This window comes from Ictidomys tridecemlineatus, chromosome 12 (assembly GCF_052094955.1).
Source record: "Ictidomys tridecemlineatus isolate mIctTri1 chromosome 12, mIctTri1.hap1, whole genome shotgun sequence".
NCBI classification, from domain to species: Eukaryota; Metazoa; Chordata; class Mammalia; order Rodentia; family Sciuridae; genus Ictidomys; species Ictidomys tridecemlineatus.
In genome coordinates, this window is record NC_135488.1 from 12459613 (window position 1) to 12487032 (window position 27420).

General features: G+C 47.7%; 1 protein-coding gene across 8 annotated transcripts in view; it reads left to right on the forward strand.

Annotated features, from left to right (window-relative positions):
* Nucleotides 1–10653: 10653 nt before the first annotated feature.
* LOC144369040 (voltage-gated potassium channel KCNC4-like) overlaps nt 10654–27420 on the forward strand; it is a 30513-nt gene continuing 13746 nt past the window's right edge. For 2 of the 8 annotated variants that reach the window (XM_078028111.1, XM_078028110.1), the window contains exon 1: nt 10655–12607. In XM_078028111.1, the coding sequence (XP_077884237.1) occupies nt 11933–12607 (675 nt within the window). In that variant the 5' untranslated portion in view covers nt 10655–11932. Of the gene's footprint in view, nt 12608–12914; nt 17748–17898; nt 18568–27420 lie in introns of those variants that run through there. The other 6 variants (XR_013428469.1, XM_078028107.1, XM_078028106.1 and 3 more) reach the window with 6 other exon arrangements.

Here is a 27420-nt window from a genome sequence, read left to right on the forward strand (position 1 = left end):
AAAAGTCTCACATTAATAGTCCCACCAAACAGGAAACAAAAAGCGGAAATTAAGAGCTTGACAAGACAGAAGTGACTTCAGCAAAACAGCCTCAAAGTTTAACCCATCTCCACCTTGACTTTAACCCTGGTTCTTTACCCTGGTTCCTTCCGGACCCTTCCCATTCTGTAAGGCAAATAGGAAAGGTGCATGGGTTCAGATAAACACAATTCTAGTTGTGGCTGCTCTGCTTTTGAGGACCCAGCCTCAGTTTCCACAGCTGTCGAGTAAGGTCATAATACCTGTCCCTCACCGGGACATTGCCAGGATCACATAAGAATACGCTGTCCCAAGATAAGCGAAAGCCACCAACTTGGGATGGTTGCCAACAGGACTCAGCCTGGTTCCCCTCCCGGCAAAGCTGGTTCGACCTACAGTCAACAGGAAGCTCCCGGGGCAGGGACAGGATCCCGGCCTCGGAAAGAGGCCAGACGCGAACGTTTTTGGACGGCGACCAGGGCGACGAGGAGAGTGTGAGCAAGCCTTCCTGGCTCGCACGGCTGGGCTGAGATTTTACTATCCACGACAAAGAGTGCGGAAGCATAGTACCGAGAAGCCAACAGCCAACCAAGAAAAACTCAACCCTGCTCTCCCCCACGATAACAAAGCCCCAAAGCCCTCGGCACGACGGCCCCAGAGCAGAGGGGCAGGAGAAAAGGCAGGGGGACGGAATCGGCGCGCCCCATTCAATCGTCGCCGCCGCAGCCAAACCCGCCAGCCGCGGGCCCGAGGGTGGGCAGCGGCGCTGCGGGCCTGCTCCGCGGGTGGAGAAGCGCCTCCTCCTCACGCCCCCTCAGCCTGCGCCGCCCCGGGAATCCGCCCCGGACCCCGCCGCCATGTTGGGTCAGGAGGAGTGACCCGGCCCCGCCGCCGACCCGGACCTCGGCTGAGCGGCTCTGGGCCCGCGGAGGGGCGGGGGGCGCCGGCGCCGGAAGGCGCGAGAGTCGGGCCCGCGCGGCGCGAGTTCCGGTAAGCGGGCGGTAGCGCGCAGGTAGCCGCAGCCCCCGCCCCGTGCCCGCCCCCACCGCGGAGCTGAGGCAACGTCCGCGGGGCCCTCTCCCTCCTCCACCTCCTCAGCGCTGGGCGCGAGGCGGTAGCGACGACGGCGGAGCCGGCCCGGGACTTGTTACTTATGGAGGAGGGAATTCCCGGGCTCCCCACCCCTCGGCCCCACTCTCACCTCCTCCTCTCGCGGCCCCGCCCCCTCCTTAGTGTTCGCCAGGCTCCTGAAGACCACGCTGCCCCCCTCTTCTTCCTCTTCTCAGCTCTCAGCAAGGCCTCAGGACAAGTGCCCCAGAAAGCTTCGGCTTGGGCTTTGATGGTTGCCTTCACATCTCTGGTGGGAGGCAGGGGGAAAAAAGTCCCCCAATTTATTTTCCAGTAAACCTCTTGCTGTTCTCACAGGAGTCTCAGCTCCTTGGCAGGGAAGGTCATGGGTTTCTTGGGTCTCACTGCACCTCTGCCCTGCCTTTGTCTCTGAGAGGATCCTGACTGCCCAAAAAGGGACAATGCCTGGCTATGCTTCTGACACCTCTGCTCACTTGGCAGGGGAGTCAGGGCAGGTGGAGTCACCAGAGGAGCTGGATTCAGCTTCCCTGGAGGAGCAAAAGGTGGCCAGAGAGGGGCAGACCCCCAAGTCCCTGCCCAGGATCCCCACCTGCTGGCTTTGGTGCTGTCCATACAGTGCCCACCAGGAGGCAGAGGGGCTCCAGGCTGTGAGTGGCTGAGCTGGGTAAGCAGGGCCATGCCTGTGAGAGGACTGCAACCAGCCCCAGTCACCTGCTTCTTGCTCAGGGAGCCTTCGCCCTCTCCACGGAGGTGATGTGAGCCCAAGGCCCCAATTGAGGTGGACAGGTGGGGCACACAAGGTAATGCAGGTGAGGTAGGCGTCTGCCTTCCAGCAATAACTCTGCAGGGACTGCTGCTTTCTTAGTGCCAGGAGAAGCCCACCCAAGTCAGCCAGTGTCAGCCAAGAGGCTGGGCCTGGGCCTGGGCCCCACGCAGGCCTGCAGTATTGTCAGGCAGGTGGATGCCCTTTTGCCCTTCCTCATGGTTGCACGCCCCCCCCCACCAGAGCACTCCCCACTGTGAAAAAGAGAAGTGAGATTTAACTGTTCATAAAGCACCTGACTTCCCTGAGTACCTCCAGGTCCTTCCACTAGCCCTGAAACATGGGGGGCTACTGTCCCTTCATTGGGGCCCAATGACCTGGGCTAGGGGAAAAAGGTCCAGGCTCCCTTCTCATGGAAAGCCCTGCTTTGTACAGACCCAAGCACACACACCAGGCAGTCACTTTGGGTCCTGGTGCAAGTTCGGATCAGTTCAAGTCCATGTGTCCCACGGCTGGTCAGAGCCCTGGGCCAGGACCGTTCAGCCAGGGTGGGGAATGAGGCATTGTCACCCCAGGGCCCCTCTTTCCTCTTCTCCCCAACCCTGGTGTACAATAAAGTGTCTGTTCTTACCAAAGCCATCTTGCTTTTCTTACCTGCTCTTGGGATCAGGGAAAGGGAATGGGAGAAGCCAAGGATCCTGAGGGAAGTTTTGGGGTGAAAGCTTAGAGTGCAATATGTGGACAGGATTCCTGAGGGTGCGTGCTGGCTGGCAAAGGAGCTTGGGAAGCCACATGGATTTATTTTCCTAGGAATTGCTCTAAGGTATTATCAGTGCACACACCTGTGGCTACTCCAGACACCTAACTCCTGTGAGCTTTGCAGCCGTTCTCTGAGGGAGATGCTTTTGATCTAGATGTTTCCAGGTGAGGAAAATGAGACTCCATCTGATGTGAGGATAGTGTTTGGTGGCCTTTTCCAGGGCCTTGCACATTCCTGTCCTGACTGCCAGGGAAAGCCATACCTGTCAGCTCATCAAGGGTGGGGTACATGAAGGCCTTCTGGGGGGTGGGGGTTAGGGACTAGGAAGCCGTCAGTGTCCAGAGGTCCCAGAGCAAGGGCTGGAAAGGCAGGGGACTCGGGGTACTGGAGAGGCGGGTTGGCCGTGAATGAGCTGAGTTCTGAGTTCCAAACCATCCTTGATTCAGGCTGACTATCTCTTTTGGAAACTCCTGTGGAAGGTGAAGATGAACTACAGGATGTGACGTCACCTATTGTCTCAAATTTCTATCCCAAGTACTTATTTATTAAGCATCCGCTGAAATGCTCAGCACCAGGAACAGAATGAGCAGGTGGCAGGGGAAACTCTTCTCCCTGCCTCCTTCAAGATGCACAGATATTTGAAGAGCCAAGATGTCTGGCTTCGGATAGGGCCTCACCCCTGCCCTGCCCCACTGGTCCAGAAGGATGCTGCTGTGTGACTTTAGACACACTCAGTCAAGGTCCCTAAAGGAGACTTCCATTTTCTTCCCCTGCCATAGACAGGAAAGCTGTACCAGGAATAACCACTAGGTGGCGGAAGAACCTTCTTTCCAGATCCCAGCCTGTGTCTGGCTCCTCCTCACCACTTACTCCTTTGTGGGTTAGTTTATTTATTGAACAAACACTTATTAAGCACTCACCATGGGCAGCCTCCCTGTCAGCCATAGATACATAAAGATACGTAAATCAGCCCCCACTGTCCTGAGACTTGCCAAGGGAAGAATCCACCCTGTGACTCCAAATCTCCCCACTTGTCTCTCAAACAGGAGAATGTCCCAGTGCTAGAAAAGTTATTACTTGTATAGTCATACATACTTTTGGCTGAAAGTAACGCTTTGCTCTGGGGTTCTAGGGTCAGACTCCTCAAGTTCAAGTTCAAAGGCTGGTTTGATCTCACATTTCCTGGGAGACCTTGAGGAAGTTAATTCGTCTGATCTTAAATTTCCTAGTATGTAACGTTGAAATAATGAATATATTGAATGAGATAATCCAACACATTATTGCATATTGTGTTCCAAGTTAGCCAAACAATTAAAACAATGATTTTATTACATCTCACAATTTTATGGGTAAGCAATTCTGGCAGAGCTTGTCTGAGCAACTCTTCTAGTAGCAACTGAGGTCATTCAGTGGTATTCAGCTTGCAGAAGAGCTGGTCTGGAGAGTCCAAGGCAGCCTCCCTTACATTCATTCAAATGTCTAGCCCCCTCAGAGGAAAAGACTGGGAGCCTGGGTTCAGCAGGGAACATCAATCAGAATGAACAGAGTGAACTGGTTCCTCCAGCGGAGTTAAACTCTGGTGATCAGACTTCTTATCTCAACTCCAAGTGCCCAGAGAGAACATTTCGAGAGGCAGGAACTGCATTCCTATCATTCCAGCTGCTTAGGAGGCTGAGGCAGGAGGATTACTGGAGTCCAGTAGTTCAAATCCAGCCTGGGCAATATAGTGAGATCATTTCTAAAAAACAAAATCTCCAAGAGGCAGAAAATGAAAACTGCCAATTTCTTAAGGTCTGGTCTGGAAAATGGCACACTGTCACCTCCACCGTATTCTATGGATCATAACATCTGCCCGGAATTAAGGGGAGGGCACACAGAATTAAGGGGGGGGGGCGTTGGCTGCCCATGTAATGAAGCTGTTGTAGGGTGTTAGGGATCTTCCTCTTTGGTCATTGGCATCTGCGTGGAAGCCTTCTCCTTGGACCCACAGAACTGGAACATACAAGAGGTCTGTTCTGATGTGGAAGTCAGTGGGTAAATGTGGGTCCTGGGTGGAGGAAGCAGGTGATAAGGACATGCAGGAGAACATGAGAGACTTCTTCTGCCTCATTTTTGCCCTGGGGTTAGATGACACAGGTAGTTTGAACCATGAGTCTCTCGCCAACTGTGGACAAGCCACTAACCCTCCGAACCTGCAATTTTCTAATCTGTAAAAGGAGGTTGACAATAAAATCTCTTCTTGGAGGGGATGCTGTGAGGAATAAACACACTCCTTCTTGTAGTACCTGCTGGAACACCGTATAGAATTCTTCCAAATGGTAATACAAGAGCTGCTCGTTAAACATTACCCTCCTCTCTTGCAACCCCTGGGTAGGTTCATGGGGCCTGCTTCACCCTGGGAGCTCCATCAGCCGTGCAATGAGCCAGGCTCCTAGAACAGTTTGAAGACATTTCAGTCTGAACCCGAGAAACCAAGGAAGGAGGAGTGAGAGGATCCCCTTTCCAAAGAAAGGGGTACTCAGAGTGTGGGGGGGCAGTCTTCCTGATCCTGAACACTATCCTATTCCCCCCAAGAGCCATAACCACACACCCACAGGCTCATCCAGCTCCAAGTATAAGGGACTTGGGCCAAGGTTGAAGTATTTCACAGATTTCAGTAATGCAATGGTTTGTTTTTTGAAGAAAAGTCCCCAAGAGTAGAGTCAAAAATCCCTAATTAATCTCCTTTTGCCCTGTGAGAGCTCTTTGTTTGTTTTTACTTGAACAAATTCTATTTTTTGTTTTAGAATTTTTTTTAAAAAAATTTAAAAGTGGAGTCTATCTCTCTTGAATTTGAATAAGCAAATGCCTCTTCTAACCAACAGAATATGGTGGAAGTGAAGCTCTATGACTTCCAAGGGTAGATTAGCAAAAGCCACGCCACTTGTATGCAGTGTTCTAGGGATACTGGTTCTGAGGGAGACCAGCTGCCACGTCAGACCCCGAGACTGCACATAGAGGCTGTGTGTTTACAGGTGCTTAAGTTGGCCTCTTCAGCCGAACACTCAGTAGACGACAGCCAGTGTCAACTGCCAGGCACATGAACATGCCTGGTGAATGTTTAGACCAGCTTGGCTTTAAAAGTTTGGGGTCCTAGTTTACATGTGACTGCAGCTGCATGGAAGATTCTAAACAAGAACCGTCTTATGGAGCCCTTTCTAACTTCCCAACCTATAAAATCATGAGCCAAAAAAAATGGCTCTCAAATTTACACCACTAAATTCTGGGGGTAATTTGTTTTATAGCAGTAGTAACCAGAATGTGAAATTGAGTGATCATTTGGTCAACCTTCTCATATAACAACTTATTCCTACGAGTAAGCAAATGAAAACTAGGGACAAGGTCTGGGTTTCTTTTTACTTATTCATTTATTTTTATGCGGTGCTGAGGATCGAACCCAGGGTCTCACACATGTGAGGAAAGCGCTCTACAGCTGAGCCACAACCCCAGCCCCAAGGCCTGGGTTTCTTGGCTCCCAGTCCAGTGTACCACACTGCCAGGTACTGACAGGAAGGGTGCCAGTCCTCTCTCACCCTGTCCTCCCTCTGTTAATTCCATGTGCAGGTATGAATCTAGTAGTCTGAGTGCCTAGGATTGTGTTAAACACATGGGAAATACACAAAGAAGGATCAGGCCGGGCAGGGGTCTTAGTCTCATGGAGGCAGTCACATCTGACTTGAAGTACCCCTCCCGTGGCATAGCCACCAGTGCCAGACACACTGGCTTAGTGCCAGACACACTGGAGGGAAACCTGGGAGAAGGGGAGAATGTCTGTCATTCAACAAACCAGCAAACCATCATGAGGATTACTCTGTGCCAGGCAGAGTGTCAGCAGTGCAGCAGAAAGACGGAGTGAGGGTCTGTCCCCAGGCTTCCAGGGTCAGAGCTGGCTGGATTCCAGTCTCTCTCTTCCTGCCCAGGGCTGACCCATAAAGGAAGGATTCCTGGGTTTCATGAGCAGCCAAGAGGATCCTGAGTTTGGTTTGCATCTCCAGGCAGCTGCTTCCCATTTCCCCAGGACACTGCTGGAGGGGACCGGGCCCACTAGGACTAATGAACTACTCTAATGGAATGAACCAGTTTTACTGGAATTTAGTCTGGGTGGGAGGACTCTGTACTTTTCTAGATGGAGAAATGCTGAGTGCCAAGAAGTCTTGCCAGCTGGGACCTAAGTTAATATGTGTGTGTGTGTGTGTGTGTGTGTGTGTGTGTCTATGTGTGTGTCTGTATGTGTGTTGGGTGGTGGAGGTGATTTCTGGGCCTAGGCTGGTCTCCAGCCCAGCAGCCTTGAGCAAAGAGGCCCCTTGGTACCTGGGTCCACTCTGCTGGCCCTGGTCCTGTGACTTCCACAAACTCTATTCTACATGCAGAGGCCACATGGGTCCCCACATTTTTCTCTGGCCTTGGCCCAGCTGCAGCCATGGCTTTGCCTTTCAGGTTCACTGCAGCTGCTTGGGCATGTGCCTGTGAGCTGGCTCCCAGGTTCTTTCTAACCCTATAACTCTAAGGCCACGATTTATGAGGCCTTAAGTCCTGGTCCAGCCTGAAACTGTGGTCTGTATCCTTCTGGCCTCTTCCCTTTAGGAGCTGGGCCATCAGAGGATGTGTTTGGAGTTACCCAGAGCCCCTAATACAACTTCAATCCGATTTTCACAGTAACCCAACTGTACCTTCAGTCCTCGGCCACAGCCATCTTAGCTGACCTTCACAAGGCCTGGATGACTCTGGGCAGCCCTTTAAGGTCAGGTTCTCCTCGGAGCCCTTATGGGAAAGCTTTCATTTGATTTGGAACCTGGGGATCTCTGCAGGATGCCTGGAGGTGGGATGGGAGGACCACAGGCTCCCAGCCTTCTCCTGCCTACCTTTCCTTTCTCCCTCCATGAGAGGACAACGTCATGGCCTGGTGATGATGTTTGATAAAGAAATCCAATTAACCAGAAGAAGAGGGAGCAGGGTATGCTGGGAAAGGGTGCTGGCTCCTTGGCCTGGACCTGAAGGAGGAGGGGTTGGTCCCTGGCAGGAGCTGCAATGGCAAAAGGGGGAGGTGTGAGTGCCAATGGCTACTACCTTACTCAGGAGGACGTGGGGGCTGCTCCTTGGCCTGGAATCCCTCAAAACAAATGCGGCCAAAGAAGGAGGATAGAGAGGAGCTTAGATGGCTCCTGTCACCCCGAAAAGAGGCTGAGCCCACATACACCCCCCCCACCGTAGAGAAAGAGGAAGTGTAAATGGCTTTGATTTCAATCTCAGTTTCCTGCAGGGAGGGTCCAGCTTTAGTATTCAGAGAGCAAGGACCTTCTCTGCAGGGTTCTGGAAAGGTTTGACATCTTCCATCAGTGTCATTCTAGAATCAAACATTATCCTCTCTCCTTCTCTTTGGCAGTACTCCTAATCCTGGGGAGGGAAACCCACTGCAGCTGATACATTAATGTGAACTGACTTCCAGGCAGATGCTGTTCCCTATAGCCAGGAGAAACAGGGTGCCCAGGATAGGAAAGTGGTGAAAGGTGAGCAATTCAATTTTCCAACTGTGACTGCTTGTGTCTTGCCTAAGCCTCTCAGTTATCAAGATCTTGGAGGAACGGACAGAAAAGAGTCCTGGATGATAGCCTTGTGTTGGGTTCTAGGATCAATTAGGATGCCCAGGATTAGCTGCACTCCATACCACAATAGTCCCCTTTTCTACCCAACCATCACAGTCCCAGCAGAGGGTAAGGTCTAGGACCAGGCCACCAGAGCACCACCAGGGGGCAGCACCCTCCCACCCACAATAGGCTGGCATCCAGCAGGCAGGCAGGGAGGCTCTTTCCATCCTGGGGTTTGTGTTTTCAAAGAATAGTATGACCTCACACACACACAGAGCAGATGGGGACAAGCCCCGTGATGCCTACTGTAACATACAGACTCCCCTAGAAAAGCCCACAAGGGCCCAGAGAACAGATTAGTCCAGAGCTCTAGAATAAAACCTTCAGCAAGTGGTAAGGCCTTCTCTGGAAGCCTCTCGTCTGAGCTAGCTTCTCCAGGAGCTGACCAGGAGTCTTCCTCTTAGTGCACCTGTACCTGACTGCCTATTTTCCTTGGCTGCCTCTGGTTATCCTACCCCCGTACCAGCTTTCCCATCTCCTTCCCTTCCCTCCTGGCCTCCTTTCTCCCTGGCAGTGTTCTCCTTCCATCCTCTCCCCAGGTGCTCATCACCATCCAACAGCACTGGGAAATGGAAGCTGACTGGGCAGAGGTTTCCTGGGGAGGCTGTTTAATTCAAGGATATATGTCCAGTGCCTGGAACAGCTCTTGGCAGGCAGTAGATGTTCAATAAATATTTGTTGATGAATAAGTAAATCAGGTGTGGGGTACTGTGATGGGCTTTCTTCCCCATTCCCCACTCTACCCCCGTCATCTTGTCCCTTTTCTCAGAATGACCATCAGCCAAACAGAAGAATGGAAAACGATGAAGAGACTACAAGGGGGTTGCCAGGACATAGTCCAGAGGGGACTTTACAGTCATCATTGCAGTTAACTCTTTGATATCCACCCAGCAGTTTTTCCTTTTGCACTCTAGCTCCAGCTAGTCCTGGGTCTTCTCTTCCCAGTCAGGTTTGGAATAGTTCTTTTCTCTGCAGCAAACTCAAGGCCACCTAAACTCTAAAATGCAGACATTAGGTCTGAGGAGGGGAGGGACTAGGTACCAAAGGATGTCAGCAAATGTCTTTTTCTGACTACAGAAGGATTGTAACCACCTCCCCTGCGTATTAGAACAGATCATCAAAATCCCCATCCTTTTGGTTTTTAATCTCATTAATGATGTGACTTTTGCTTATGAAAATCCCATACATTTGTTCTGGGCTTCTAACCTTTCCTGAGAACACACACACAAGCCCTTGTCTTGTTCTTCCTGGTATTCTAGGTCCTGCCTCATCTGGAAATTGGATGGTGCACAGTTGTTCAGGGCAGGTGTATCCATCCGTTTCCATTTCTGCTCTAAAATCCTCTGCATATCACCCAGATAGACATGGAGGCTGGCTGAAGCTGTGAAGGAGAGCTTAAAGATGTAGAAGAGGTTCTGGGCTTAAAAACAAATAAAAACAAATGAATCTGGAAATTGCTTTTGGGACAGGGCCAGCAAAGTCCAGTTGGTGCCTAATATTTGGGGTATGACAGCTTCTCAATCACTTAACAAACAGGTTCTGAAAGGCAGGCACTGTTGGTGCTATCAAGATGAAAAAGCACAGTGTGGCCTGGAGGAGCTCAGGTCAGGGAGGGGCAAGGAGACAGAACCACAGGACAAGCCAAACTACAAGAAGTGAAACAATCATAGGACCAGGACACAGTCACAAGCCACTTTCTATGTGCTCTCTAGGGAACTGTAAACCATTTAACCTAAAGATGGGTCAGGGCCACCACCTCACACTCATACAACATATTTCTTCATGGGCAATACCAGGGTTACAATTTCCTTCCTCTCAGACCAGACGCTGCTTCTTTGCCCAAGCCGCTCTGTTCCCCATTCCATGGCAGAGGCTGTGGTGACTGGGACAGTGGCCACAAGCATCAAGACTACAGGCCTACAAAGCACAGGATAGGGGCACGGTGGTCAGGAGGCCCCAAATACGGTGTTTGGAGCAGTCTCCTCCTCAAGACACCGTATCTTCACTCTCATCCCAGTCTTCAGTTAGCCGCAGTGAAACGGCATCATTGCCACCAGCATTGCGCGGAGGCGGGAGACAGGCTCTGCAATAAGAGGTGGGCAGAGGTTAGAGGTTAGGGGGTGGAGGGCGCTTGGGTGTCACCCGGGCTGCAGTGGGAGGAGCTGCTAGCTCGGGGGAGGCCGGGAGCGGGCCCGGGTCTGCGGAGGGAGGGGATGGTGGCGGAGGCGCGCAGGGGCGGCGCGCAAGGCTGGGCACTGGCGGCGAAGGGGTTACGCGCCTCGGCTGGGCTCCGCCGCGCAGAGGAAGGCTGAGCTCGGCCGCCGGGGCCCTGCAGCTAGCCGGGTCCGCCCTGCGCCCCGCCCCGCCCACCCCTCCCGGCGGAGGGCGCGCCCAGGCCAGGCGGGACCCGGAGGAAAAGGCGCCACTGAAGCGCGGAGTCCGCTGTCATCGCCGGAGGGAGACGCAGAGCCCCCTGAGTCCTGGTCTACCGGTGCCCAGGCGCCCCCTTCCCGAGGCCACCTAGCGCCCGCCCCCTGCCGCGAGCCAAGGCCAGCGCCCCGCCCGGAGATGGGCAGACGTGTAGATGGCGCGGCTCCAGGCGCCGCCAGATCGCAGGAGCCCGGCGCCGGGGCGCTGCGCTGAGGCTCCCGCTCGGCGCGGCCCCAGAAGCCTGCAGGTGTCCTTGGCCTCTCGGCCGCCGCCGGGGAGACTCTTTCGCCGGCACCTAGAACCCCGCTACCCGGAGCGGCCCCGCCCCCCAGGCTTGGCGCCACGCAGGACGCCCCGTCTGAGGCCCCCCTCCGCGGCGCGGCCCCCGCAGCGCGGCGCCTAGCCCAGCGCAGCTCCCAGCCGTGGATGCAGGACCCGAGGCTCGCTCCTGCGGGCGCGCTTGTTTTCTTACAGTCGCCTCGCCCTGCGCAGCCCCCACCCGCTGGTCCGCTCCGCTGCGCTCAGCCCCTCCCGCCATCCTTGCCCAGCGCTGGATTTATGAATGGGGGGAAGAGGCCACATGCCGCCGCCGCCGCCTCGTGTTGACCTCGCGCAGCCCGGGCCCGCCGAGCTCCGGCTGCCCTGAAATCGTCGGCCCGGCCCCGGCAGCCGCTCGGAGGACTTGTTGCTGCTGCGCTGCCGCCGCCGCCGGCGCCGCGGAGAAACCGGCCGCTCCCGGGCTCCCGCGCGGTCTGGGAGCCGGAGGGTGGCCCTTGTGAGTGTGAGCGCGCGCGTGCCCCGGACCCTCTCAGTGTGCCGGGACTGAGCACTTCTCGGTCTTTTGTCGGGTGAGGGGGGGCGTGTCCCCGGCCCGGAGCGGGAGTCTGTGTGTCCCGTCCTCGCCAGCTTGCCGCTACCTCCCCGGGCCCCTTGCCGAGTCCTCTCTGCACCTCCTGCCTCCCGCCCCAGCGTTGCCTACCCAAACCCCAACCACCTGTGCGCCCGAGAAACCCAACTCCTCCCGCTACGCGCCCGGGGGGAAGACAGGGGCAGGGCCAAGCCGCAGAGGGGGCCGCCGCCTCTTGCCTCCTCCTCGTCTCCTCCCCCTCCCCCGTCTGACGCTGCCTCCTCTGGAAGGGTGTTTGGAGGGCAGCGGCCGCCCCAAGCCGGAGCCCCGCAGCGCTTCTTATGATCAGCTCGGTGTGTGTCTCCTCCTACCGCGGGCGCAAGTCGGGGAACAAGCCTCCGTCCAAAACATGTCTGAAGGAGGAGATGGCCAAGGGCGAGGCGTCGGAGAAGATCATCATCAACGTGGGCGGCACGCGACATGAGACCTACCGCAGCACCCTGCGCACTCTGCCGGGCACCCGCCTCGCCTGGCTGGCTGATCCCGACGGCGGGGGCCCGCCGGAGTCCGATGGCGGCGGTGCGGGCAGCAGCGGCAGCAGCGGCGGCGGAGGAGGATGTGAATTCTTCTTCGATCGGCACCCGGGCGTTTTCGCCTACGTGCTCAACTACTACCGCACTGGCAAGCTGCACTGCCCCGCCGACGTGTGCGGGCCGCTCTTTGAGGAGGAGCTCACCTTTTGGGGCATCGACGAGACCGATGTGGAGCCCTGCTGCTGGATGACCTACCGCCAGCATCGCGATGCTGAGGAGGCGCTCGACATCTTCGAAAGCCCAGACGGGGGTGGCGGTGGTGCGGGGCCCAGCGACGAGGTCGGCGATGATGAGCGGGAGCTAGCCCTGCAGCGCCTGGGGCCGCACGAGGGAGGCGGAGGTCCTGGCGCCGGTTCGGGGGGCTGCTGGCAACCACGCATGTGGGCACTCTTTGAGGATCCCTACTCCTCCCGGGCGGCCAGGGTAAGTGTCAGGAGTCCCGGTCTCCCCTTCTCGTGTCTGCAAGGGGCGCGTGGTGGTGGTGGTGGGTAGGGGCTGAGCAGAGCCCAACAGGACTAGCTTACCACCCAGTCTGTTCTCACCTCCCTCCCAACTCCCTCCAGGGCCCTCTGGGGAATTACACACTCCCACCCTCTCTCCTGCACGCTCCATCAGGAGATTGCACACACTTGACTTACTACTTGGACCCAATCCCAGCTGCCTTGCTTTGCTGCATCCCCCCAGGGAGTGGGGTGCCCACAACTCTTCATCCCTTCTTTGGTTTGCACAGGCCACCCCATCTTCAGCTGCCCTCCACTCCTCCACAGGGCCATAGCCCTGGAGAACTAGAATTGCCTTCTTCTGGGGTGAGGCAAGACTAAGAGAAGAAAACTGGGATTTTCTTTTTTTTTTTTTTTTCGTTTATGTTAGATGCTTCCTTTCCATGTCACCCACTTAAATCCTGCCAATATCTCTGTGAGTTGGCATCTATGCATTTTAGAGAGAGGGACAGAGCCTCCAGCGTGCTGAGCTTAGGAGAGGCAGAGCTGAGACCAGAACCCAGGCCTCCAGTTCAGGTGAGGAGGGGCCTTGGTTCTTTGGGAACAGGCTGTGCCCCAAGACTTTCTATATACCTGAGCTGGCCTGGCCTCAGCTGGGATAAGGGGAGTTAGACCGGAAGGGCTTGCTATTCTAGGCTCCTCAGGCTCCCACAGCCAAAGGCCAGCCACAGGCTTCCTGGTGATGATGCCAGATTTGTTGCCACTACTTTTCTTATTGCTGCTGCATAAAGTGGCTTCCCAGAAAGCCCTGGTTCAGGTTACTGTTCCAAATGGGAGTGTGAGGGGGAGGGGAGTACAGGTTTATTTAGGCAAGGTCTAGTCCCTCTTCACCACTTTCCCTAAATTAATCTGGTTTTCCTTAACCCTTATAGGTGGGAGAGGATGATCAGGGAGACACTCACCCTGTGTGAGTTTGGTTCGGCTGGGGCAGGCCGCACATAGGAGAGAATTGGTTTGGAATAGGAAAAAATTCTCCTCCTGGCATTGTCAGTGAGGATAGGGGAAGTCCAGGAATATTACCTCTGGGGTTCTCAGTTTTTCCTCGGAAACATCTGTTGAGAGTAGTGAGGGTCACTTGATAGGAAGGAAGGCCATGATTTAAGCCATACAAGATGAACCCACTGTTAGAATAGAGGAAGGAGTTGATCAGGACTTTCTTGGAGTTCTTAACGCCTCAGTGAAATGGAAAATCTTGAATTTTTATAACATAATTGTTTGTTTGTTTGTTTAATTGTAGATGGTTACAATACCTTTATTTTATTTATTTATATGTGGTACTAAGGATCAAACCCAGTGCCTTGTACATGCTAGGCAAGTGCTCTACCCCTGAGCCACAGCCCAGACCCACAACATAATTGTTCTTGATATTTGCCACTTAGACCTGAAGTCTCCAGGATCCTTTCCGGGTGTTCATGAAGTTAAAACTGTTTTCACAGTTGCACCAAGCCATCTTTACACTGCTGCTCTGCCATGCTATCTACATTCATGGTACCAAAGCAGCAGTGAGCAGGACTATAGCAACTCAGCCCAGGGCAAGACCATGGCACCAGGGTAGGCCTCAGGCTCCACACATATAATTTTCTCACAGCAAAAGTCAACACCAGTTGCACAGAGGATGTGAAACAGTAAAGAGTGCTCACTCTTTTAGACACCATCCTCAATACGTCTCTCTGAGCTCTGTGCTGCATATGGAATGGTTTCACAAGGAAAAGTGCTGGTATAGTTACTTGAGCTGTGAGCTAAGTTAAGTGCTTTTAAAATTGATTCTGAGGACAGGTGCAGTGGTGCACCCCTGAATTCCCAGCTAATCAGGAGGCTGAAGCAGGACGACTGAGAGCTTAAAGCCAGACTGGGCAACATAGCAAGATGATATCTTTTTTAAAAAAGCGGGGGGGGGGGTGGTAAAATGAAACTGATCCTCAGTAATTTTTTAGTAATAAGAAGTTCTAAGATCATAAGGTTTGAGAATTGGGGTTGCTGAGGCAGAGTTTGTACAGTTTGTACAATTTGGGCATTTTCTCTGAAAATGAAGGTTATTGCCCAGAACCTTCATTTGGGGATAAAAGTGGTTGCATCATTGATCCAGGATCAAAGTTTTGCTGAGTAGGTAAAGAGGTGCTGTAGAGAACCAGGCAAATGGCCTGCTCAGGATCTGCACAGGAGGAGAAAAGACCTAAAAAATAGAAGAGAATGATGAAGACCAGATTGCTATGTATCCTTTAAACTTAAGACAAATATGGGATTCTGGGAGGACACTAAGGAGAGTCATGTATCATGGTCAGATGTACTCCCAGCCTCAAAGGAACTTCCATTCTTTCAGGGGAAAGAAACCTGCTCCCAAGTAAGCATGCACACAGGGAACCATGATTCATAGTATGTGAATGGTGCCAGCAGATTGCTGTGTAGCGTGGGAGGAGGAGGCCCAGCACTCTGACTATGGGATCAGCACCTGCCAGCTGCTTCCCATTTCTCTCCTTTTCTCCTTTGGTAGCTATGAATAATGCAGAAATAGCACTTGCAATAAAAGAAAGCTGAGATTCAGTTATTTTTCAAGTAGGGGGAGAAAAGCTACCTTCCTTTGAAATTTTTATCTGGAGGTTTAAGTTCCTAAGATTTAGCTAGAAAGAGCTAACAGATCTGTTTTAGAAATGCTTAAGCTGCAAAATACCAGTTGCCTCGAAGTGGTTTCACTACTTACACCAACACGCTTGAGCCAGGGAGAAGTATCCCCCAATAACTTAGAAACAGTGCTGTTGGAATCTGTGGTCAGATTCAAGCTTTTCCTAGCATAGACAGTACTGGGCAAAAAGCCCAAATGACTTCATTACCTCTCAAGAAAGTCATAGGGAAAGTATCTAGAAGCTCTTTGTGATAAGGGATAGTCCGAAGCAGGAAGTAAATTAGGTCTTATTACCTGTTACTGACAACAGGAATCTAAAGCTCATGATACATCTAAGAATTCTCATACATACATCTACCAAGTATTGGATACAACTAGGATTTGAGCTGGAGGTATCTGAGTTCTTGACCATCATGTGGCATTGTCTTGACTATCAAGAGGGCCTCCTCCTATACCTCACCAATCTGAAGACCCTTTGTTATAGCTGCAGGCATGAACACCTCTTCTGTCTGGAGATCCCTGCTCCAAAATTTTTCTAGCATATAAAGCAAAGTGTCATTATTCCATAATTTCCTAAAGTACATTTTAGATATGTATTGAAAAGATTCTAGACAAAGACACAAATAAATTTGAAATGAATTGTAGAAATTCATTGTCTGGTTTGTTTGGGTTTTTTTCTTAAATACAGCAGCCACTTACACTTATTAGATATGAGAAAAGTGCTCTTTATTATGTCCAATGTGTCATTTATGACATTTATTATTTTTTCTTAAATATAAGAGATTGGCCCTATGGTGGCATTCAATAAAGGAAATTGAAAGGGGGGGGGCGGTCAGAACTGTGTGTATAACATATGTGAACATGCACACGTACATACCCTTTCTTTCGTTTTTTTTGTTTGTTTTTTTTTCCTTTTTTTTTTTAAAAAAATTTGTAGTTGTAGATGAGCAAAATGCCGTTATTTTATTTTATTTATTTTTTTAATGTAGTGCTAAGGATCAAACCCAGTGCCTCACATATGCTAGGCAAGCACTCTGCAACTGGGTTGCAGCCCCAGCCCTGCACACACCCTTACAATAACTTCAGTCACCTTTAAAGAGTGACAAGACAGTGAGCTTTGTGCATTAGTCACTGTAGGTTTTGTTCTGAATGATTCTAACATGCTGCAGGGGGCACTTCTTTCTGTTCCCTTATCACCTTAACTGGAAGTTGGAATATAGGAAATCAAGACTGTTTCTTTCCTTTCAGGTTACTATTTCTATCTCCAACAAATAGAGAGCATATACTGAAGGGCAGAAACTGAGAGGTTAGGGTTAGGAAGGTCCTTATGGATCTTCTAGTACAAATATCTTTTTTTTTAATGGATGAAAACTCTGAACCTGTGACAAAAATAAAAAATGTACCCCAAATTCTCCTGCTATGGTATGGCAGAAAAAGGGTTAGAAACCAGATTTCAGATTTCCATCACTCCTTCCACAAAGTTATTCTTGCTTTTAATAACTTTGTTATTAAATCCCCTCCTATGCTTAGTGCTTCAAAGTTAAATCATTTAAGTCTCACCGACTTCCTCCATAGTCTTATCCTTCAAATCCTTATATAACTGATCTATTCTGTGAAGACTTAAAGCCCTTCTGTAGGGGACCACAGTAACACCTGAAATGCTCCCCGATGACAGGGTCAAACCAGTTTCACTAGGATGGTGACATCCTATAAGTATAGAGTGACCATGAGAAGCCCTGGTATAAAACTCCCAGGTGACTTTAAATCACTAATTTAATGAAATCACGTCTTATGTGTTTTCGTACAACAAGACACTGGAGAATAACTAAACCAAATATACATAAAGTTTTCAGATTATATACATATTCGCCATCCAATACTGAGTATGTAAGAGATATCTTTTAAATTTACTGTGAAAATGGGAAGTGGAAAATATGGGATGAAAATTCAGGTGCCATCTAAGTACAAAATTAAGATACATTTAATACCTTTTCATATTAACTGACAACTTACAAATTAGCCTTCCAAATTGTATATCATTTGCTTCTCATATTCTGTGGGGTAGGCCATGCTATCTTCACCAGAGAGGTTCAACAACCCACCCAGAGTTACACAGCTCCAAGCAAGGAATCCAGGGCCCTGAAGAGTGGGTGACTCTCAGGATGGTGTTCTCCCTAGCACAAAACTACCATACCACCTCAAAAGTTTTGAGTACTTAGTTATCTGGGCTGGAAAATGAAGAGTGACTGGGAACCTAGTTCAGTGGTAGAGCACTTACCTACCATGTGTGAGACCCCCGCAATTGATCCCCAGGATTACAAAAAATAAAGAAATAAACGTGTTTAAAAATGAACAAAGAAATCTGAAGCATGTAAAGGGCTTTGAGGTTTTGAGAAATGATCTTGTAGCACTTTCAACATCAACTGTGCAGACAGAGTGCAAAGAGGAAACTGCAACTGGAAAAACAAAAATCTTAAAATGTCAACCGGGTTAGGAGGGCAGCCAGGGAGAGCCATCTCAATTTTAGTATGTTCTTGATATATGGATTGGAACACAATCAGAAAAGACTAACCTAATATCTTTCTGAACCATAGTTGACCCAAACCCAATCCAAACTCAGAAAAGAATGAGAGCTAAAGTTGAAGGTTTAAGACCATCTATCTCATGGCTGATACCAACAATCTCCTCCATCCAGGACTGGTTTGATGCCATGGACGACTTGTGGATTCAGGGAACTTTCATAGACTTCACCCCTACAGAAGTAACTGTCTATAGCCATTGGGTTTTATTTCTGGCTGCCATGATATCCCCAGACCTGCCCCCCGAACATTCCTCCACTTCCCTTTCTAGGCCCCACGGAGCCCCCACACAGCAGGAAGCAGCCGGATCTGACCAACAACGCCCCAATTCCTAAGAAAACAAAAAGGGAGGAATGTTGGGAAAAGTATAAATGGCAGTCGTACCCCAGAGAAAAAAACCCCAACATGGCGCCTAAGGACTTATTCTTCCTACCTTCTTCTTCTCTGCAGTGGCGCCACAAAAAGTTCCCGCCCTTGTGAATTCTCCCGCCAGCGCCAATTTCAAATCTCGCTGGCAGGGAACCTTAGCCCCAATGAGAACTAATTCCTGGGCTCTGGAGCTGATATCTGGAAGAACTTGCCAATAAACTGGTGGCCTGCCATTTATCCAAGCCCTACCATCGCCCCTTTAGTTCTCTATAAGAACACAGCTTTTTGCAATAAAATTGGAATTCTCCTGGCGAAGTGTCTTTGTGTGGGGAATTTTTTCATTCTTAGTCTAGGTCATTTTTAAAAGAATTTTTAAGGTAGCCAGGTGAGGTGGTGCACACACGTAATGCCTGCAGCTCAGGAGGCAGAGACAGGAGGATCATTAGTTGAAAGCTAGCCACAGCAAAAGCAGGCACTAAACAATTCAGTGCGAGCGTGTCTCTGAAATAAAATACAAAATAGGGCTGGGGATGTGGCTCCATGGTAGAGTGCCCCTAAATTTAATCCCCAGTACATCCTTTCCCCACCCAAGTATTTTGAAGACTAAAACACCACGAAATCTAAAGAGTAACCTGGAGTGGGTCTGGCCTATCAATTAACTATTAAGCTATTACTATTATTATAAATTAAGCAAATGTCATTATAAAGTTGTTCTGATTAAAATGGTATAATGCAGATGCAGACGTAGAAATTACATTAAGTACCTAATTACTTTGATGTAACAGCAACCTTCTATCAATTAGACATTTCATTTTGCATGACAACACAGAGGCTCACAAAACAACTCAGCATTCTAGAATCACAGAGTTTTTGAAGAATTTAAAAATTGCCACAGTCTGGCTGGGCACAAATCACCAAGCCACCACAACGCACTTGTATCTTCAAACAAGAAACTTTATTGCCCCAATTCCACCAGCACTCCAGGCACACTCCCCAGGAACTCTCTCAGGTCTCCACCTGGCTCTGCCCCCACTCTTTCAGATGGTGAGAACTCCATGGGAACTCCAAAGTAGAGGGTGCCATAGGCAGCAAGAGCAGCCCTCTTGCCGGACAGTTAAGGTCTGTATACAATTGAATACACAGCTTATCATAACCATCATCATCTCAATGGCTCGCTGGATTCACCTCTGAACGACTGCCTTCCAGCAAAATGCCATGTGTCATCCCGACTGGGCTGTGGCCCTCAACAAAAAATGTTCAGTAAAATACAAGAGGAAATTCATTGCAAAATTACACACTAGGGTAGTGTGCAAGAAGAATGCAGAATGGAAGCAATATACAATCTAAATGTCTGAATGTTCTATTCCTCATGACATACCCACTCCTATGCAAACATTAGGCTTTCTTAGTAACAGTGTAATAGGTTAGTTGTGAGGACCAGACTGAATGTAAGCAAGGCTTCTAAGCAGAGGGAGTTTTCCGAGAGCCATGCACTCTTGCTCTTTTGGGAGATGCAGCGGGCAACGCTATTGGTCAAAGCCACAATTCTCTCGTTTTCTTAATTTTTAATTTGTTTTAATTACTTATACATGACAGTAGAATGCACCTATATACTTTGATATATCATACGTAGATGGGATATAATTTCTCTTTTTCTGAGTGTACATATTTTAGAATCACATTGGTCATACAGTCACATATATATAAAGTAATAATGTCTGCTTCATTCTACTATCTTTCTTATCCTCATATCCACTGCCTTCCCCTCCTTTCACTTCCCTCTACCTAAGGTAATGCTATTTTTTTAATACACATATATACCACAATTTTTGTATTTGTGTTTGTATATAAAGTATGTTGACACCCAATTCAAGTCTTAATAAATTACATTTCACCATCGTTGCTAATCCCCTGCCCCCTCCATTTCTCTCCCACCCCTCTACCCTATTTCTTCCATTCTCTTTTTTCCAACCCCACCATGAGTCAACTTTCTTATATCAGAGAAAACATTCAGTATTTGTTTTGGGGGTATTGACTAACTTCACTTAGCATTATCTTCTCCAGCGCCATCCATTGACATGCAAATGCCATAGAATTGTTCTTTTTTAATGCTGAGTATAATTCCATTGTGTATATATGCCACATTTTTTTATCCATTCATCCACTGAAGGACATCAGGTTCGCTCACTTCTATTTCATTCTTCTATCTTTCCTATCCCCACATCCCTGACTTCCCCTCCTTTAGCTATTGTGAATTGTGGTGCTATAAACATTGATGTGGCTGTGTCCCTGTGGTATGCTGTTTTTAAGTCCTTTGGATATAGTCCGAGCTGGATCAAATGGTGGTTCCATACCTCCATACTGTTTTCTATATTGGCTGCACCAATTTGCAGTCCCACCAGCAATGTATGAGTGTACCTTTTTCCCCACATCCTCACCAACACTTATTATTGTTTGTCTTCATAATAGTTGGCATTCTGACTGGAGTGAGATGATATCTTAGAGTGGTTTTGATTTGCATTTCTCTGATTGCTAGAGATGATGAGCATTTTTTCTTATATTTATTGATTGACTGTATATCCTCTTCTGAGAAGTGTCTGTTCAGGTTTTTAGCCCATTTGTTGATTGGGTTATTTGTTTTTTCTGTGTTTAGTTTTTTGAGTTCTTTATGTACCCTAGAGATTAGTGCACTATCTGATATGTGAGATGTAAAGATTTGCTCCCAGGATGTAGGCACTCTGTTCACTTCACAGATTGTTTTTTTTTTTTCTGAAAAGAAACTTTTTAGTTTAATTCCATCCCATTTATTGATTCTTAGTTTTAATTCTTGTACAGTAAGAGTCTAATTAAGGAAGTTGGGGTCTAATCCCACATGGTGAAGATTAAGTGAGTATGAGTTTTTTAAATTATATGCCCATATTATTATAGGAAGTTCATGCATTTTTCTTTGAATGTAAAGATAAGTGGTTTTTACCATATTGCTGAAGTTTGACTTATGGTTCATTGACTTAAGTAGTACCCAATTTTGTGTGATTGTTAATAATATTTTCACAAGGATTAACTTTTCCATATACCCAAAGCAACTAAGAGACACATTGTCATTTACATGTATAAATAATGCATTTAAGAATAATGTAATCAATGCTTGATTATCTGGGGGAAGAAAGATGTCTTAAACTAAAAATGTTTAGAAATTTAAGAATATATTTTCAATATAACTGATAGAGTTTCAATATAACTAACACACTTGAAAATTAAAAATATGTAAATATAACCTACAAATTGGTAAGAAAATATAATTAATCTAGTTTAAAATGACCAAAATATATGACCAGAAATTTTACAAAGGAATACAAATGACTATCAAACACAGAAAAGGAATGTAACATTATCAATGGCAATAAATACAGACCTCATAATGAAATAGCTTCTGAAAGTTTTATTGCCAACAACTAAGAGACCATGATAAAGTGCCTGGACACCTTCGAGGAGACTAGACCAAGGACATCTCACATGTGATCGACACTGTGGCAACTGATGCTGCTTCTAGGAAGAGAGCTGGGTGTGACCCCTGGACTGACCTCTCATATGCCCTGTGACCAGCAGCCACATTCCCAGAACATATACCAGGGACAGTCTCACACAAGGGAGGCCTGTGCCTAAAGCTCATAGAAATGAGGTTCAGAGCAGCAAAAACCTGGAGACCTCTCAAAAGTGCAAAAGCAAGAGAGTGAGCAAGGCAACCAGATACATCCACAGGCTGGCTCCAGTCAAAACCAGTGAGCACAGTGGGTAAGTTTAAGGACCACCACTCTTTGATGGCTATTTTTATGTGTCCAGCTGGCAAGGTTATGGTCCCCAGTTGTTTGGTTAAGCATCAGTCTAGATGTGGAAAAATACTTCTTAGCTGTGATTAACATTGACTTTGAGTAACATAGGCCACCCTTTATAGTGTAGGTTGGCTTCATCTAATCAGTTGACAGCCTGAAGAGTAAGAACTGAGGTTCCTAAAGCAGAAAGGATTCTTCTCAAGGCTGCAAAATAGAAGACTCATCTGAGTTTCCAAGCTGCTAACTTATGGAATTGACTTGAGACTGCAGCATCTACTTTTTCCTAAATTTCCAGCCTGCTGACAAGTGCCATGGATTTCAGATTGTCTGCTCCCATAATATGAAACAACACATCAAAACTAATCTCTCTCCAATTCTCTCTCTTCTTATCTCTTCCCAGACTACACAGAATGCCAATACATTCAATGGAATATTTTTGTTAAATTAAAGGATCACTAAAATGTTATACATTTATATGCATTTGTACACACACATGAACACATATACATACACATATAATGTTAGAAATACTAACAGCTGCAATACAACTTCAAAAAAATTGAGAGAATAAGGACTCCTAAAGGGGAAAAGAGGCAGGGGAAAGTGTATACTTCCATGAAAGTTGTTACACTTGAATTTTCAAGGTAGGTTTATGGAGACATAACTAAAAATTTAATAAAAGCAGGCCAGTATGGACAATGTAAGTGTGTTATCAATGTGAGTTATGGACAATTGAATCTTTGGCATCAGATATCTTTTGAAACATAGGAAAATTAGTAATCAATGTTTCAATGATGTGCATGGATTTCTGGTGGCAGTGGATGGAGGTGGAAGAGGAAAACAAAGGCCCCATGCTGAGGAGAGGCACTTTCCCACACCTATGCTCATTTTTCAGTCATCTGAGCAGAGAACAGAACTGTGGAATCTTGGCTGTCCATGGAGTCACCTGGGAAGTTCTTAGTGCCTGGAGCTCACCCCCTGACATCCACATTTATTGGCCTTAGAATGAGTTTATGAAAGGACATATCTGAAGGCTCACCAAGAGGTTCTCATTGCAGGTCTGGGACTCCCTGTGAGACAGGATGCTCTCAGGATGCAGATGTCTGAGCCCTGATTTAAAGTTAGTTTCAAGCAAGTGAAGAGCACAACCAGATATGCTTTGTACAAAGAGTACAGGGCAGAGGGTAGAGGACAGATGAGCAAGAGGACAGGCTGGCAGTCACAAGGCAGTTGGATGCCCATGTTGGTGGCTTTGGAGAAAGGTGAGGCCTTTGGAAACAAATGTGCTGACTGTGGGGTGTGGATGCCAAGAGGGAAAGATGCTGAGGGGTGTCTGGTGGGACTCAGGATTTCAAGTTGGTGATTAGGTAGTTTGTGATAAGTAGTGATGGTGAGCAGATTGCAACCCCTGGCCCTTTGATGTGCCAGCTTTGCAGTGCCTGGGAACTCATTGCTGCAGAAAAATATTTGTTAATCATTGGATGGCTTGAGAGAAGGTTAAAAGCAATGAGTGATTATGGGCATGGTGACATATTCCTGTAATCCCATCAGATCAGGAGGTTGAGGCAGAAGGATCCTGAGTTCAAAGCCAGCCTCAGCAAAAGTGAGATGCTAAGCAACTGAGTGAGACCCTGTCTCTAAATAAAATACAAAAAAGGGCTGGGATGGGGCTCAGTAGTTGAGTGACCACTGAGTTCAATCCCTGGTATAGTTACTATAATTTTTTTTAATAAAAGCAATGAGTGATTTGTGCATTTTCTCCCAGAGGGCTGTTCAGGAAACTTTGATTCTCATTCTTTGGTTCCTTGTGCCATGTCTGTTGGTGGCACAGATTTTCTAGAGAGCAGGATTGATGGTTAATATGAAATCCACAGACTTCTCATGAGTTGGTGAATGGGGCCAGTTGCACTCACCTCTGTCTTCAGGTTTCCAAAATGCTGGTGTAGTCCCATGAACATCTTCTTCGTTTTATTTTATCTGTTTTTAAACAAAAAGTGAGTATCTATTGAATTGTCACCTAAAGTCATTAGCAAATAACTTTTTTCCCTTTAGTTCACAGTGTCACAGCAAACCATCTAAAAGGTATTCATGAGCAGAGTAATTTTAGTATTAATAAACCTAATGATGATTTAAAAGCAAATTAATAATTTAATCTTTTGTTAATTCATGACATAGTTATAGAAAGCCTAGTTATTATGACTTCAATAAAAGGTCTTTTGGAGATTATCACATTTTGTTTGAAAAGAAACTGAAGGGCAAAAGTTTCTAAATCTAACTTGCAGTTCAAATCTTCCAATTTCTCCTCTTTTTCTGGAGGCAGGGTGAGGCTTCAAGACTTTCTTTCACTCTTTTCTGCTTTCTTATTATGGACTTCCCATCTCCTCCTGGCTGATGATTTATTTGAGTTTCTTTGGATGGAGCAGGAATAATCCAGGGGATGGGAAACAACCTTCAAAAGCTGCAGCTTGACTAGACAGCACATGGACAGGTACCCGGTGAAGGGCTGCAAGTGCTGGGTCCAGGCCAGCCGAAGCACCAGGCACAAACATTTGCAAAATTAAGCTCAGAAATACGTCAGGGTTTTTTTAAGGGAGTTGGGAGTAGAGGAAAAGCATCTCTGGTTTGTGAGATCACATGAGGAGAAGATGGTTCCCTGGGCCACTGCTCTGTCAGGTCACTGGCTCTGGAATAGAGCTCAGAACAGAAAAGGTCACAGCCCAGTCAGAGGTTGCCCTGCCTCTCGCCTCCCTGTAACTGTGCTTTGGCAGCCTGCACCTTCTGATAAACTCAGCACCAGTATCTGCAGCTGCTCAGTCTACCAGAAGAGCTGTGTGAAGACAGGCATGTCAGGAGGTGTCAGGAGAAGTAGAGATGAGAGCCTGGGCCTGGCTCCAGCACAGGAGCGAGTCTGAGCCACACCAGGTTGTAGTGACGGCTGCATTGCAGCCTGGCAAAATACAACTGACCTGACCTCTGAAGGTAAGGATGAGCCCACATTGTTTTGGGCACCATGCTACATACCACTTTTAAATATGTTTATAAGGAACTGGCTTCAGAGATATCACCAGGCACTGCTCACAGAGTTCGGTGAGAGGCCAGCACATGTTTCCAGAAGGTAAGACAGAAATATCCAATAAGTTCGGACCCCTCACACAGCATCCTCCTCACCCTCTCTCCTGTACAATATAAGGTGTGAAGGTCATTGCACCTCTCAGCACTGGGCTGGGGACACATGGGTGACTCCGTACCCTGCTTCAATTCTGGCTGATGGCATTACTATAACACTGCATGTCTGAAATGTTAGAGGGGCATTTATGATTATTAGAAATAATCAAGTCCAGACCAAGGAAAAAAGTCTAAGAGAATATTCAATAATTTATAGCTAAATGACTTTGGGACCTTAAGATAGAATATCCAGGTGGTTCTTAGAGGACTCATAAATACTCAATTTAAAAGGGAAATATTAACATGGAGGTTTTATGATCAGAGCATTGAAATTACATTGATCATGTCTACTCTGGCTCTAAAAATAAAAGTGGAATAATAATCCAGCTACCTAAGTGAGAAGGCTGCAAGCCATGTCTTGCATGGTAAAGCAACATCTGACATTGTCACAGATCAGGGACCCTGCTCCAGGAGACCTTTCTGGAAATGCCCCCAAGGACTCTCAATAGACCCAGCTTCTAGCCCCAACTCTGGCTCTCAGGGGGGAGTGTGCGCATTATTTGAGGTTAGATTTTGTTTCTTTGAGGCAGAAAGGACACATATCAGAGTGAGAGAGGTTAATGGAGGCAGCTTCTCAGGAAGAGATCTGCCCATGAGCTGGAATAGGACCTTTCAAAGTTCTGGTTGTCCAGGGATGGGCATGGAGAATGCAAAACAAGAGGTGATCTGAGGGTCTTTGGTGAAGGTTTACAGGACAGAGGGGTGGACCATGATGAGAAACGGAGAAGTGTTAGGCCTTCCTAGAGAAGTAGAGTGCCCAGGCCTCTCCTTAGATACCTGCAGCTCCTGAGAGGGTCGAGGAATACCAAGCTGGTTCAGACACCTCCTAGAATGGAAATGACAGAAAAACTCACAATTCCTGCCCTACCTACCCTAGAATCTGTTGGAAAAATGCATCCTAGAAATAGATGAATTCTAGATAGGGCAGAGGGGTGGGAGGGAAAGGGAAGGGGCAAGGGTTAGCAAGGATGGTGAAATGTGATGGACATCATTATCCAAAGTACATGTATGAAGACATGAATTGGTGTCAATATGCTTTATATACAACCAGAGATATGAAAAATTATGCTGTATTTGTATAATAAGAATTGTAATGCATTTTGCTGTCATTTATTTTTTTTGAAAGTCAATAAAAATAAATTTTAAAAATGAGAAGCTAAAAAAAGAGATTAATAATAATAAAATAAAATAAAATAATTATAATAATTTCTCTGAAAAAGAAAGATCATTCTGGAGACTAAAAAGTGCAGTCCAAATGCAAGCTCCACAAAACACACATAAACATTGATTAATTATTTCCTGAATGGACAAAGCCAACAAATGGGTGGTGGTGCAGCGGAGAGAAAAATCACTTCCCAGCAACTAAAACGAATTAATCACTACCTCTCCTAAGACATTCACTGGCCATATTGGGTGGATTGATACATTAGTTAAGAATACAGACCTGGGGCTCTCACTTGACTTCACACCCAGCTTTCTTACTCTCTGTACCTCAGTTTCCTCATCCACAAAATAAGGCAATTGTGATATTTCCTATTGAATATTTTCTGTCATGATAGGAGGATGTAAAATACTCCATAAAAGAAAGACTGAGAGGAAAAACAGGGCTAGAAAAAGAATCTGGGGGTGGAGTTATTGTTTTAGACTTGGCATCCAAGGTCAGGAGACTGAACAATGCCTCAGGGAAAGATCTACACAGGGAGCTCAAGAATTGAGCCCCAAGGCAAACTGACTTAGGAAGTTAGAAAAACAGCAAAGAAGTTGCCTTTTACCTAAGATTGCACAGCCATTTGGGTTGGAAAGAAGCAGGATAAGAGTGTCATTCTGAGTTCTTGAATGAGCTAAGAGATCTTAAAACTGCTAATGTTATGCCAGATTCATGGAACCCCAATAGACCTCCAGGAGCTGAATCCAATAAAATCACACAAGAGTCTTTATTGCAAGCTCAAGCCTGGACTCAGAACAATTCCCAATGCAGGAGTGAGTCCCAGCCCTTTGTTCAGTGAGATTTTATAGGTTTTGGGGGGATACTGTATGCATCCCAACATCACACAGCAAAAAATTTCATACCACGGGAAAGTCAAACAAAAACTCAACATTGATTAGCACATTC